This window comes from Hemitrygon akajei, chromosome 31, assembly GCF_048418815.1.
Source record: "Hemitrygon akajei chromosome 31, sHemAka1.3, whole genome shotgun sequence".
Taxonomy (NCBI): Eukaryota; Metazoa; Chordata; class Chondrichthyes; order Myliobatiformes; family Dasyatidae; genus Hemitrygon; species Hemitrygon akajei.
Genome location: NC_133154.1, coordinates 36,982,917 through 36,998,915, shown reverse-complemented (window position 1 = coordinate 36,998,915; position 15,999 = coordinate 36,982,917). Strand labels below are relative to the sequence as shown.

General features: G+C 43.8%; 1 protein-coding gene across 1 annotated transcript in view; it reads left to right on the top strand.

The window, feature by feature from the left end:
* The window catches only part of LOC140719218 (transient receptor potential cation channel subfamily M member 4-like), a 124,341-nt gene that overhangs the window by 69,216 nt on the left and 39,126 nt on the right, over positions 1-15,999 (top strand). The window contains exons 15-17 of the mRNA XM_073033660.1: positions 5,586-5,698; positions 6,011-6,103; positions 12,913-13,153. Of these exons, the coding sequence (XP_072889761.1) occupies positions 5,586-5,698; positions 6,011-6,103; positions 12,913-13,153 (447 nt within the window). The remainder of the gene's footprint in view (positions 1-5,585; positions 5,699-6,010; positions 6,104-12,912; positions 13,154-15,999) is intronic.

Genomic DNA, 15,999 nt, shown 5'->3' with positions numbered 1-15,999 from the left:
CTTTTGAGAGGTTGGTGATGAAACATTTCATCTCCTGCCTGAGAAGTGACTTGGATCTGCTCCAGTTTGCCTATCATCACAACAGGTCACAGCAGATGCCATTTCACTCCACCCCGGAACATCTGCTCAGCGAAGGTACATTCTGTTATGTTCTGTAACTCCAAGCAGAAAATTAACCCAAGGGAAAACAAGGGAGCCGAGAGATGGCATGACTTTAAATGAGGTGCGCTCCTGATGTATGGAATTCACATATTTTTACATATAGCACGTAATGAAGTATTTAAGTGAACAAAAATTCTCAATCAAACAATATATTTACAATATTACTCTAATACCACTGAAATACTAAATACACAAAACTCCTCCCTGTTTAGCTATAAATTCTAACTCAATAGAGAATGCATCTCAACTATATACACAATATCATACAACTACTATATACAGACATCCAAGCACAGTACATTTTCAAATTGTCCCATTCAGGCCTAAAGATTTAATCACTGTGGAGGATTCCTTATTCTTCTCAGATTATATGTTACAATACGTGGGTTTTGACCAAAGAAATAAATGGCTGCAGTTAACTAGCACATTTGTGCAATGGTGTTTATTTGGTGCATCAAAAAATGAAGCATACAAAAATTACCAAAAATAGTTAAAACTTCTACTATTTGTGAAAAGATATCTACCAGAGAGTACAACAAACAGCTCCTCACTATTTCCAGTGTGAACTCTCTCCCACTCCCAGGAAGATCAATCTAAGGTGCAGCGAGAGTGGCGAATTTGGGAATGAACTTGCGATACCGCCCTACCAGACCCAGAAAAGACTTCACTTCCTCCTTGGTGCAAGGTCAATGATTTTTGCAATTGCTTCCGCTTTGTCCACCTACACTCTAACCTCTTCCTGTCCCAGCTGGTAGCCAAGGTATTGGTTTCCCTTGATGTCCACTCACATTTTTGTAGACCAGCAACATGAATACACCTCAGGATCTTGTGCAGATAGTCCACCAACTTGGTACTCGGACCATGCCGGGCTGTAGACAACCACGTCATCGAGGTAGGCTGCACTGCCGTCCTCACAGCCTTGCAGCACTCGGTCCGTCAGCTCCTTGAGACCGAAGAGCATCACTGTGAATTGATCCAGCCTCAGGGCTGTATGGAAGCCAGTGAGGGGTTTTGATTGGTCATCGGGGAACCTGTCAGTAGCCTTTAAAAAGGTCCAGTGTAGTAATGTCATTTGCCCATTCAGTCCTTTCTAGTAGGTCTTCAATGTGGGGCATTGGATGAGCATCAAGAAAAGAAATGACATTCAACCTATGGAAATCAATACACACCCTCAGGATAGCATCCTTCCGGAGGACGGGAATGATAGGACTGCTCCACTGCCTATTTGAAGGCTCAGTGACTCCCAGCTCCAGTACAGTCCAAATCTCATCCTTCAGGGCTCCCACAAGTCACTCTGGTACTTTGCCCTACTGAACCCTGGTCAGCTCTGACCTGATGGAATGTTTGAGGAAATCTTTTAGCCCTGGTCTCTGCTGAAACAGCTGTGGAAAGTCTGAAAACACACCCTGCAGCTCCACCGGATGGTGGCCATCAAGATGGGGGAGATCAACCATCCCAGACCCCTTCCAGACCTCCACAAGCCCTACCAAGTCATCATCGATGGGTACATCATCTGCTACGAATATCAACAGAAGCAGGTGAACCAGCATATTTCCCATGATGCCATTGGTAGCATGACTTGCTAAGCCTTTTGGTTCCTTCCTCACACAGATTAGCATTCAGGTCAGGGTGAGACAGTAACCTGAGCATTGCTTCGGTTCTAGCACGATCATGCCAAAATAGGAAACAGCACTCTCTACTCCTGGATTAACAGATGGATGTGATTGGCTATTTCCCCTCCTCAGTATCTCATGTAACACTGGCAAATCTCTGCCCAGAATCTTGTCAACAGATAGTTTCTCCAGCATCCTCACGTTCATCAAATACTTGTAGTTATCCCGCTCAACTGTGAGTTCTGTGAGAGGCTCGGACTTCCAGTCACCATGGACACATTAGGTAAGTGTTTGGTGACTGTAGCTAACACCAAAGGCAGGGGCATGACTTTTTTTTTAATATATGAAAGTAAGCTACAGAATCTAAGGCTTCATCCACACTAGACCAGATCATTTTGAAAACGTCGGTTTTGCGTAAAAAGAATAAGCGTCCACACCAGTCGTTTTTGAAAATACCTCCATCCACATTAAAATGGGTATTTGGGTGAATCTCCTCCTAGTGGATATGTGCAGGACACATGTGAAAGACTTGGAGCGCGTTTGTCCAGTTACAGACTAGAAAAACTTAAAAGGAAATTTCCAAACGACAGACAGCTGCTGGCTCTCTTGCAGGAGGACTTATAACTAAACAAACAAATACTGGAGCATACAGAGGCAACCGGCATTTTCCTTTATGGCCTTGACATTTTCACGTCTATGCCAAACATAAGCTACTACTTAAAAATGACATTTTGGAAGTAGTGACAATTGCATCTATTGAATGTTTGCACAAGCAATACATTAATAAAGCACTTTGTTAAATGTATAAAACATGTCTGTATCAGTATTATCTTGTTACATTAGGCTGTTACATATATATTGTCAGAGCAGTACTTGCATAAATAGGTAAACCACCTTCATACGAGCAAGGACAAAAAACAGGGCAAAGTCAGTATACTTATTTATTCAGTAAGTTATGGGTCAAAGTATTTGGTGTGTACATTTCTAACTCTTCTGGCTTCAGTCTCATTGCCGTCTGTTCTGAAATTGTTAGGTTGTGTGGGGGGTTGGAATTCTCTGTCATACTGCAAAGCTGCAGTAACATTCTGCTCGGGGACAGTCTCCTGAAGCCATCCGCCATTGTTGTTGTGGTGTTGGAGGTTGCGTTCCAGAAAACAATGAAATGCCGCGCTGCCACTACCATCTGTCTGGCACGTCATGACAGCTTTTTGAAAAAGCTTCAGTTACCCCGTACACACTACACCGGCCAATCGGCGTTTTCAGATTTAAACACTCTGGAGAGCATTTTAGAAAAGCTCCATTTTCGGGGGTGGAAAACGCCGGTTCAGTGTGAACGGAGGATCAAAACGAAGAGAAAAAGCTTCAGTTACGATTTTATGCAGTCTAGTATGGACGTAGCCTAAAAGAGCTTTAATAGATTTCCATTAACTTTGACTATTATAAACATGGGCTCTTTCTCCTCACAGTCTGCTTGTTTTCCAATCCTCATTATCATTACAGTCATTATCAGCATCTTCACATTCCCCCTGCCTTGGTACACAACACATATCTGACAACTTGGGCCTCTTGGGCGGACACACAGAGGACTTATAACCGGGCTGCTGACAATGGTAACAAATAAACCACCCTCGTTTATTTGCCCTCGTTTCTCCCACTCCCCAATTCCACAGCATTACCCTGAGAATTCCTCGGAGTGTTAGAGTCTCTGTTGCTTCGGAATAATTGCAGTGATGACAGCATTGATGTTCTGCAGGGCAAGCAGTGAGTCACCTGCTGGCTTGCGCTCCTGGACCCATATTCTGGTGTCTGGAGGAAGAACCTGCTCCTAAACTATGGCCTCAGCAGTCTCCACCTTGGACTTCTGCTCTGGTCAAATCCATCACTGGAGACCCTTCAGCTGATGGTGTGTCTCAGGGGGTGACTCCCCTGGTGGGACAGTGCAGGAATGGAAGCATTGACGATAGGTTTCTGAAAAGATATCAGACTTGACCAGCAGTGTAGTCAGGATAGTTGCTGGACCTTTCTTCATCCATTGTAGGCTTTGAGAGCTTTACCCATCAGTGGTGGCACTAGCTGGCAGGCCATTCCCTCTCTGGCCATTGCCATATCCGGGCCATCCTCGCGAACCTGAGGAGATAGTTCAAAATATTGTCACCTTGTTGAGCAGATGGCCTTCTGGGACCCTTCTGCAGGCTTTGGAATTTCTTCATAGAAGCCCCATCTCTCCTCTGCTGGGCCATCAAAAAGTGTTAGAACAGGTTTTCCAGTGAAGGTTCAGAGAATTTAGCTCTGGGCTGAAATTCTTCCTCCTCTACGGACTCCACTGACTCCCAGACATCTGCTTCTCTTTTAGCCTCGGGGTTTCCTGACATAAAACCGCAGTTCTGTGTTTGTTAGTGTGTGTGTGTGTGCGTGAGAGAGACTCCGTGTGTGTTTGCATATGTGTATGTATGTGCGTGAGTGTGTGTGTGTACATGTGACTGTGTTTAAATGGGCATGTGTACAGAGTTCAGTTACTGACCGCTGTCCATCACAGTCTCCTCATCCTCAACAACATCTGACAAATCCTCTGTTTTCGAATCTCCATTGGCTCCTTTGTTTCTTTTTGGCCTTCCATTCATCCAGCTGGGCTTTGGTCTTTGCATCTACCTTTACCAGCGGCTTTTTGTCTCCCACTTGATGTTCATGCAATAATCCTAATGCACATAGAGTAGATTCTGACTCTTTATACTCACTGAAGCTGAAAATGCTTGAACTCTCTTCCAGCTTGAAAACAAGCCACATTTCACAAATCACTACCTGATTAGCCTATCAGAAGCTTTCTCAGATATGTTCATTCAAAAATTCTTGGAGTCAGACCACTGCTTTCGTCACTTTCCCGATTACTGGTACAATATGCATTCCAACGAGGTTGGCACCAACACCTGTTTGTCCTCTGTTAGGCAATGATTCATGGTGTTCGGCATGGAGACAATTGTAGCATCATCCAGTACCTTTCTTAATTTGCTTTCAGTTGACTCTATTGCAGAGGATGTGGCATGCAAATGGTGGATGGATCTCCAAACAAGATGTAGTTGCCTCAGCTAATCACGTCCCAAAAATGTTGGCCCTCCTGTTTTCTCTACATACAAGCCCAATGTTTATTTCACTGTTACAGATGTCATTCCCACAGAAGATAACTTTTCTCCAGTATAAGTTCTCAGTTGGATATTTGCAGGCTTCAGTTTACTAACTTTGAAATGCTGTTCAAACTTGAGTTGTTCAAAGCGTGGGCTAAATGGCTGAAGATGCTACTAAGCTGAGGATACTTCAACAGCGCCATCTTAAACTCCCGGTTTAAGATGGCGCTAGTGAAACACAGTGATGACAAATAAAACTACTAATTGCTTTATTAATGACACTTTTTCCTCGAAAATGATCACTGTAATCATTAGCCTGTAATTCCCCTTTCGGAGTTCAGCTTTAGAACTGCCTGGACAACCTGCCGTTTTCTGCGGTGTGAATTGAAGTCCTGAAGGTGCAGGACTGCTGCAGCGTGACACGTACAGACCAATCTGAGGCAGCGAGGCCCAGGCCTGAGAGTGGGGAACATAACTGGTTGATTGGATCTTTGCATTAATGAGCAGGTGTATCGGTGTACCTAATAAGTGTATATCCATTGCTTTCTATCCACCAACCAGATGTGAATGTTTGGGGTCTAAGAAGGCAATAAACTGAACGATGGTCCAAGCCACACTTTGGTGATTTTCTCAGTGTGGTGCTGGGTGAACTAATCTCCATCTCCCCCTTACTCCCTCCTTTCTTCAACAGGCCTTCCTGAGTCAGATCTGGTGGGGCGAGATGGACAGAAACACTGAGATCTGGAGGCTAATGCTCGCTTTCTTCTGCCCACCTTTCATATACAGCAACCTCATCAAGTTCAGGTAAAAGGATGACCTTAATTCCCTCTCCACAGAGGCTTCCTGACCAAGTAGTTAGCTTAGGTGACAGCTGTTCCTCTTGTTTGGCAGCGTTGGCTGGGAAGTGTAACTCTCACCCACGCTCCTGTGGCCACGGCCACTTCCCTCTTGCCCAATCTTCTCATTCCACCATCCCCGTCGGGGAGCCGTGGGCTGTATTAGCTTGTTTGATGAGGCCATTCTCTCAGGTTTTGGTATTAGTTACATCGAGGCTCTTAGGTTTAGTTATACAGATATATTTAAAAATTTGCCACTGACATTCTGTTTTGTATACAGGAGTAACACAGAAGACCAGGTGACAGGATGCTCAGCTTCTGAGCTGGAATCTAACGAGAATGACATGTTGCTTGAGGCTTTGGAGGGCTCTCGGTGAGTGACATTTTTTGTACTTGCTTGCTCCTTACTTCACGCTCCGTATACCTCCACCTGACCCCTCCACAAGCACTGGGCACTGGCCTGGACTGTAACAACCTGTGATGGATATTCACTGTTTCTAATAAAACAGCAGACACTTCCAGACATCAAAGAATTGTTTTTGAGTAAGTTAAACTCCCAACCAATATTCTTTGCTCAGCTTCCTGTTGTAAACAAGAACCAGTTTTCAGTTCAGCAACCAATAATCAGGCTGAAGTTAAAAGGACAGCTTTACAAACAAACAAGACGTAGCACAGAATGCTGTCCCAAAGCGTGGGGCTGGCTGCTGAGGAGACATACTGCAAAACAGTTAATTGTCCAGCACCAAACCAGACAACTCTAAGTTATTTAGTTCAAGGAAGCTTTTTGACCAGACTGATAGTATCACTTAGCACATGAAAATTCTATCAATAACTTAGAGATTTGTCTACTCAGAGAGTCAGCCCTCACAATGTTAACTTTGGATGTCTGGGATCTCTGTCCCCAGAAGCTTTTAGACCATTTGTGTGAAAAGGTACCTGAAAAATATCACATGTATGAAGTCAGCAAGTAGCAAAGCCCAGTATCAGTGTAAGGGAGCAGTCAGGCTTATTAAGAATGATGAAGGAAAGACAAGACCGTCCTCTGCCTTCGACATCTGCGATGGACAACTTGTTCACCACCTGCTCATTGGTATGTTATTTTAGCTGATAGGAATTGTACCTATGCTTTGCGTTTTAGAAATCGTTAGTAATTTGGAAAACTTTTTATAAGATAGAAATCCTCTGTGGGTTTTAAATGAGTGTTAAGAATTTTATCTAAGTTTAAGTGTGTATTACGACATATAAATGGACTGTTTTAAACAACTTGGTTGGCTGGAAGTATTTCCTTGACGGGGATGGGAGCCTGACTACTCAGACAGTGGGTATTAACAGCTAAACACTGTGGAGGTAGCAATCTAGCCATTCAAGAGTAGGTAACTACTGTATAACCTCCCTTTAGCGAAGGTACCCATGGCTGCCTATATCGGACGGGATTTAACACCTTTGAGTTCAGAACTTCCTGGACAGCAAACCTCCTACCATCACAAATCAATTACCCTTTTTGCCCCACAATGGATGGTGATGAAGTGCCTAACTGAGCCGCTACTGTCCGTGTGGTGAGGGTATAACTGGAGAGGGAGTTCCAGGATAGTCATTCATCAAATGACAAGTCCACATTAGGATTTGTCATGCCTTGTTCAGGAAGCTGGAAGTGCTCCCATAGAAGTGGAGAGGGTGAGTCATTTCAAGTTCCTGGATGTTAAGATCTCTATGGATCTAACCTGGTCCCACATATTAATGCAGCAGTGAAGAAGGCAAGGCATCAGCTATATTTCATTAGGAGTTTGGAGAGATTTGGTCTGTCATCTGGAACACCTGAAAATTCCTATAGGTGTAGTGTGGAGAGCATTCTGACAGGCTGCGTCACTGTCTGGTATGGGGGGGCTACTGCATTCTGACAGGCTGCATCACTGTCTGGTGGGGGGCGAAAGGATTCTGACAGGCTGCATCACTGTCTGGTGGGGGGCGAAAGGATTCTGACAGGCTGCATCACTGTCTGCTGCACAGGACTGAAAGAAGCTGCATCAAGTTGTGAAATTAGTCAGCTCCATCTTCAGTACTAGCTCCAAGTCATCTTCATCTTCATAAAGGACCCCCATCACCCAGAACATGCCCTCTTCTCATAGCTACCACAGGAAGGAGGTACAGAAGCCTAAAGGCACACACTCAGCAATTCAGGAACAGCTGCTTCCCCTCTGCCATCCGATTCCTAAATGTTCATTGAACCCATGAACACTACCTCACTTTTATAAAATATATATAATTTCTGTTTCTGCACTATTTTAATCTATTTATATATATATATTTGCTGTAATTGATTTACTTTTTTTTTTGCTTTTTATATTGTCATGTATTGAATTGAACTGCGGCTGCCAAGTTAGCAGATTTCACAACGTGTGTTGGTGATAATAAACCGATTCTGATTCTTGGATAGATAAAGATGAAAGATTAGCTTTGTTTGTCACATGCTCATTGAAACTCAATAAAATATATCAATAAGATGAATCTTAGGGTTGTACATGATGACATAGACGTACTTTGATAATACATTTAATTTGATCTTTGAAGCATACAATGAAATGTGTCATTTGTGTCGATGAGCAACACAGTCCGAAGATGTGCTGGGGAAGCCCACAAGTGTAGCCACACTTCTAGCATCAACAGGGCAGCCCCACGGCTTGCTAACCTTAACCTGTACATTTTGGAATATGTGAGGAAAGCTGAGCACCAGGAGGAAACCCATACATTCATGGGGAGAACATACAAACTCCTTACAGATAGCAGCAGAATTGAACTCTGGGTGTCTGGCACTTTAATACCATTAAGCTAACCGCTCCACTAACGTACCACCTCATGTGCTTTGCAAAAGGACATTCAGCCCATCAGAACACTGCTGGCTCTCTGTAGAGCACTGTACCCTGTAACCTGCAACATTATTTCCGTCATGTTTATTTTCCAGCTCTGGATTGTACTGATTGTAGCCATGGTGCAGCAAGTTCGACCCTGGATTCTGCTGTTCCCTGTTTGGAGTTTGCAAGTTCCCTCTAAGACCAGATTCTCCAATTATCCCCCACATCCTAAAGAGGTGTAGGTTGGGAGATTAATTAGCTGCTGTAAATTATCTACAGTATATATTGGTAGTAAGAAAATTGGTGGGCGTCTGAGAAAGGATAGGTTACAGGGAATTTAAACTGGATGGTGGTGGGCTGGAGATACAGTATATCTGTACCAAAGGAGATGCAAGGTGCTCCTTCCCTCTGCTCGCCTGCAGGTCATCCTTGGGCCCGGTGTGGCACCAGATCAGACCCCGATTAGGGTCATGTGAAGCCATGGGAGTAGGTGGTGAATGGTCTATGAGCAGCTGGTGCATATCATGTCCTGGTTATGCCACCACTGATAAGGCAGATGATCTTTAAAGAGTATTGATAATGGCGAGGGTCACCTGCTTTATAAAGACACTGCCCAGAATAAGGACATGGAAAACTACTTCAGTAGAAAAATCAGGGTCATGAGACCATGATCACCCAATGACGATGATGCTGGTGATGGGGAAATGGGATTGACAAATTGGTTTTATGCACTGAGGTGCAGTGAAAAACTTTGTTTTGCATGCTATCCATACAGCTTACTTCATCACATCGGGACATTAAGAGAGTACAAGCGAAAACAATAACAGAATACAGAATAAAATGTTTCACTTACAGAGAAAGTGCAGTTTAGGTACAAGGCCATAATGAGGTAGGTCACGATGTCAAGATTCCATCTTATCATTCCAGGGAACAGTTTAATAGTGTTGTAACAGTTTGGTAGAACCTGTCCTCGAGTGTCATGGTGTGCGATTTCAGGCTTTTGTATCTTCTACCTGATGGAAGGGGGAGGAAGAGAGAATGATTATTCTGACTGCTTTACCAAAGCAATGAGAGGTATTGACAGAGGTCATCGAGAGTTCTCTGTAGTTTCTTGTGGTGATGGGCAGAGCAGTTGCCATACCAAGTGGTGATGAATCCGGGTAGGATGGTACATCGATAAAAGTTGGTGAAGGTCAAAGAGGAAATGCCAAATTTCATTAGCCTCCTGAGGTAGTAGAGGTGCTGTATGACTCCATGACCTTCAGGTTCTTACCAAATACTAGTAACTTCCAGACCCAGTTTTCTAGTTGTGGCCTCATAAAAGTTCAGCATAATCTCTCTCCTTTTGTACATATCTTTGTGATTTTTCTTGGTCATGTCTTCTACATAGTTGGACCAGGATAGGCTATTGGTAATATGCATTCCTAGAAACTTCAAGCTCTTTCTGAGAGTTGGCGTGGACCTCAGTAGTTTCTTTAATGTCATGAGGAAGTGTGAAAAGCATGAAATCTGAGCATGCATCATTCTGATGGGCAGGAAATTCTGTGGAGATCCCGGTCATTATCACTCACTGCACAAAACAGCGAGTCAGAATCAGAAATTGGGTTTAATATCACTGGCATACACGGTGAAATTTGTTGTTATGCAGCAGCAGTATATTGCTATACATAATAATGAACACTGTGAATTTCATTTTATAGATGTATATAGTTAAATAAGTAGTCCAAAGAGAGGGAAAGAAAATAGTGAGGTGTTGTTCATGGGTTCAATGTCCATTCAGAAATCGGATGGCAGAGGGGACGAAGCTGTGCCTGAATCACTGAGTGTGTGTCTTCAGGCTTCTGTACCTCCTCCCTGATGGTAGCAATGAGGACAGGACATGTCCTGGGTAATAGGGGTCCTTAATGATGGATGCCACCATTTTGAGGCATTGCTTCTTGGATGCTGGGGAGGCTGGTGCCCATGATAGAGCTGATTGAGTTTACTACTTTCTGCAGCTTATTTCAATCCTGTGCAGTGTTCCTCTACCCCCTATACCTCACGGTGATGCAACCAATTAGAATGCTCTACATGGTATACTTGTAGAAACTTGCAAGTGTATTTGGTGACATGCCAAATCTCCTCAAACTCTTAATGAAATGTAGCCATTGTCATTCCTTCTTTGTAACTGCATCAACATGTTGGGCCCAGGATAGATCCTCAGAGATGTTGATACCCAGAAACTTAAAATTGCTCACCCTTTCCACTTCGGATCCCTCTCTGAGTACTGTCGTGTGTTCCCTCTTCTTACCCTTTCTGAGGTCCACAATCAATTCTTTGGGCTTACTGACATTGAATGTAAGGTTGTTGCTGCAGCACCACACAACTAGCTGATGTATCTCGCTCCTCTATGCCCTCCTGTCACCATCTGTAATTCTGCTAACAATAGTTGTGTTGTCAGCAGACTTATAGATGGCCTTTGTGCTGTGCCTGGCCACATAGTCATGGATGTAGAGAGAGTCGAGCAGAGGGATAAGCACACATCCTTGAGGTGCACTAGTGTTGATTACCAGCGAGGTAGAAATGTTGTTTCCAATCCTCACAAACTGTGGTCTTCCAGTGAGGAACTCGAGGATCCAGTTGCTGAGGGAGGTATAGAGGCCCAGGTTTTGGAGCTTTTTTTGATCAGACCTGTAGGATGATTATGTCAAATGCTGAGCTGTAGTCAATAAAGAGCAGCCTGACATAAGTATTAGTATTGCCCAGGTGATCCAAGGCCTCATGAGGAGCCAACGAGATCACATCCACTGTAGACCAACTGTGGCAATAGGCAAATTGCAGTGGGCCTATGTCCTTGCTGAGGCAACAGTTGATTCATAACAAACCTCTCAAAACACTTCATCACCATAGATGGAGTGCTACTGGACTTGCTCTTCCTGGGCACTGGTAAGGTGGGGACTCCTAACTACAGCAATGAGAGATTGACAATACCTTCTCACAGTGATTACTCTGCATCTCTTGCCAACTCCTTCAATCTGTCTACCCTTAGAACCATCATCTAATGGACACAGATCTACTTTGTCTCCCCTATTGACCCTTTTATCCATTCTCCTCCCAGTTCTGCTTCCCTCTCCAGTTGATCCCTTCATCATGGGAACTGTTCCAGTAAACACCCCTGCCACCACCCAATGACAACAGAGAGTCTCTCACAACATTTAAATAGTATTTCAATCATCAGCGCAGAGAAGGCAACAGACCAAATTAAAGGGATTAGGACAGAAGGATATTTATTGGACATCGTTACCTGCAGGACCTGTTTCCTGACCTTCAGATCTGTACCAAGCAATGGGAACTACTGAACCCAGTTTTCTGGTTGTGGCCTCATAAAAGTTCAACATAATCTACCCCTTTTTGCATTTAATATATCTGATCATTATCTACTGTGTGAATTATTCCTTCAATATGTCCTGCAAAACCATAGAAGAACCATAGAACATTACAGCACAGAAACAGGCCTCTTGGCCCTTCTTGGCTGTGCCGAACCATTTTTCTGCCTAGTCCCACTGACCTGCACCTGGCCCATATCCCTCCATACATCTCTCATCCATGTACCTGTCCAAGTTTTTCTTAAATGTTAAAAGTGAGCCCGCATTCACCACTTCATCTGGCAGCTCATTCCACACTCCCACCACTCTCTGTATGAAGAAGCCCCCCCTAATGTTACCTTTAAACTTTTCCCCCTTCACCCTTAACCCATGTCCTCTGGGTTTTTTCTCCCCTAGCCTCAGTGGAAAAAGTACAAACTATGTACAGAAATCCTCATTTCCACAAGAGACTCTGCAGATGCTGGAAATAGTAAGCAGCATGCACAAAATGCTGAAGGAACTCAGCAAGTCAGGTAGCATCTACAGAGGGATAGATTCTAACTTCCTTTCCATAACTGATGAAGGGTCTAGGGCTGAAAAATTGACTGTTCTCCCCTCCATAGATGCTGCCTGATATGAGTCAGGCTTTACTGGAACTGCATACAGATTTTCTCTAGTTAACAATAGCAGATTGTTGCTATTAAGAGTTTCCGCAGCATTCTAAAGGGGGAATGTGAACAGTTAGATGCTGTGGTACATACTGGTGCCGATGACATGGGTGGGAAAAGGGGGAGGTCCTGAAGAGAGAATATAGGGAGTTGGGCGGAAAGCTGCAAAGCAGGGTCGCCAGGGTAGTAATTGCTGCCTGTGTCACACGCCAGTGAGGGTAAGAGTAGGATGATTTGGCAGATGAATGTGTGGCAGAAAGATTGGTTGGCTGGGTATCACTTAGGCACCAAATGTTACCATGTTCCTTCTTTCTGTGGCAGAGACAATGAGGCGGACGTCAAAACAAAATCCGGAAATAGGAGGCCATTTTGTATGATCCGGTGGAAGCAGTTCTGGGGGACCCCAGTGGCCTCGTTCTTTGGGAACGTCATCATGTATTTCGCCTTCCTGTTCCTCTTTGCTTATATCTTAATCGTGGACTTATTTCCCGTGGGCCCGTCCAACATGGAACTCATTCTGTACATCTGGGTCCTCACAATCGTGTTTGAGGAGATTCGACAGGTAAGGCCAAGATGCTTGGGGTTTGTGGGGACCAAGATTTATGGGAGGGACACTTTTTGCAGCCTTCTAAAATGTCCTCCTGAAATGGAGAAGAGGTTCACAAAAATGATTCTGGGATGAAAGGCCAGTCATATGAGAAGCGTTTGATACTCTGGGCCTCTACTCACTGGAATTCACACGAATGAGGGGTGAAGGAAAATCCCAAGGGATTCTACAGATATGTTAAGAGCAAAAATATAACAAGGGACAAAACTGATCCCCTGGAAGATCAGAATGGTAATTCGCATGTGGAGTCAAAATACATGGGGGAGATCTTAAGTAAACTTTTTGCATCCGTATTTACTCAGGAGCAGGGTGCAGAGTCTATAGAAGTGAGGCAAAGCAGCATCCACTTCATGGACCCTGTACAGATTACAGAGGAGGAGTTGTTTGCTGTCCTGGGGCAAGTTGGGGTGGAAAAATCCCCGGGGCCTGACAAGGTGTTTCCTCGGACCCTATGGGAGGCAAGCGCAGAAATTGCCAGGGCCCTAGCAGAGATGTTTAAATCATCGTCGACAATAGGTGAGCTACCAGTGGTTTGGAGGATAGCTAATGTTGTTCCACTTTTCAAGAAAGGCTCTAAAAATAAACCAGGAAATTATAGGCCAGTGAGCCTGACATCAGCGGTGGGAAAGTTATGGGAAGGTATTCTAAAGGTTCTGCTATACGAGTATTTGGATAGACATGGTCTGATTAAGGATCGTCAGCATGGATTTGTGTGTGGTAAATCATGTCTAACCAATCTTGTAGAGATTGTTGAGGAAGTTACCAGGAAAGTTGATGAAGGCAAGGCAGTGGAGGTTGTCCACATGGACTTTAGCAGGGCATTTGATAAGGTCCCACATGGGAGGTTGGTCAAGAAGGTTCAGTCGCTCGACATTCAGCATTATGTAGTAAATTGGATCAGTCACTGGCTTTGTGGGAGAAGCCAGAGAGTGGTAGTAGATAAATGCAGTGGAGGCCTGTGACTAGTGGAGTACTACAGGGATCGATGCTGGGTCTGTTGTTTGTCAACTGTATCAACGATCGGGATGATAATATGGTTAACTGGATCAGCAAATTTGTGGATGACACTAAGATTTGGGGTGTACTGGATAGCAAGGAAGGCTATCATGGCTTGCAACAGGATTGGACCAGCTAAAATGGACTAAAAAAATGGCAAATGGAGTTTAATGCAGGCAAGTGTGAGGAATTGCAGTTTGGTAGGACCAGCCAGGGTAGGTCTTACCCAGTGAACGGTCGGATACTGAGAAATGTGGTAGAACAAAAGGATACCCCAATATTCATTAAAAATGATGTTACATGTGGATAGGGTCGTATAGAAAGATTTTGGCATATTGGCCTTTATAAATCGAAGAATTGAATACAGGTGTTGGGATGTTATGTTGAAGTTGTATAAGACGTGGGTGAGGCCTAATTTGGAGTTCTGTGTGCAGTTTCAGTCACCTACCTACAGGAAAGTTGTAAACAAGGTTGAAAGAGTACGGAGAAAATTTACTGGGATATTGCTGGGTTTGGAGGACAGGAGTTATAAGGAAAGATTGAATAGGTTAGGACTTTATTCCTTAGAATGTTGAAGATCGAGAGGAGATTTGATATAGGTATACAAAATTATGTGTAAAGATAGGGTAAATGCAAGCAGGCTTTTACAACTGAGGTTGGTGGGACTACAACCAAAGGTCATGGGTTAAGGGTGAAAAGTGAAAAGTTTAAGGGGAACATGAGGGGAACCTTCACTCAGAGGGTTGTGAGAATGTGCAACAAGCTGCCAGCACAAGTGGTGCATGTGAGCCTCTTCCTCATCTCTGTTCAAAATGGACACCTACCTATTCAGAGTCTCCGCTCACTGGTCCGAGAGTCCCTCACTGTAGGAAACATGAAACTGACCCACTGACATGTACGTCTTTGGGATGTGGTACATCACTGGAACATCTGGAGGAAACCCATACAAACTCCTTACAGACAATACAGGAACTGAACCCAGATCACTGGCGTTGTAATAACGTTACACTTACCGCTACACTGCCTTGCTACTTCTATACTGATACCGATATTGGTTGAGGGGTAGACATCTCTTTTCTCTTCTTTGAAAGCATGCATCTTGCACCTTCACCTGAGACAATGGGACAAGGTTTGATCACCTCTGAGAAGCCAGCTCTCTCTGCCTTAGGTAGTGGACTGAATCTAAGCTCATCCATCTCAATCATGGGCACTAGCCTCAACGAGGACATCTTCAAACAGTGATGCCTCAAGAAGCCATTATCTATTATTAAGGACCTTCACCATCCAGGACATGCCCTCTTCTCATAACTGCTATCAGAGAAGAGGAACAGGAGCCTGAAAACATGCATTCAACATTTTAGGAACAGCTTCTCCCCTCTGAAAACAATCAGATTTCTGAATGGTCCGTGAATCCATGAATATTACCTTCACATTTTGCTCTCTCTTTGTCCTACTTATTTATGTTTATATTTCTTATTGTAAGTTGTAGTTTTTTATATATTGCACCGTACCTTTGCCACAGTGACAATAAACTCGATTCTAATTCAGATTTTGATGCCTCAGGAAGGTGGCATCCGTCATTAAGGACCCTCATCATCCACAACATGCTTTCTTCTCATTACTATCATCAGGGAGGAGGTACAGGAGCCTAAGGAATTGACTATATTTCTTACAAACTTCACATACATGAGGAGTAAAAATCTTTACATTACGTCTCCGTCTAAATGTACAATGTACAATCATAGTAATTTATAATAATTTATAATAAATAGAACAGTCAATGTAACACAGAAATACATTCAAAT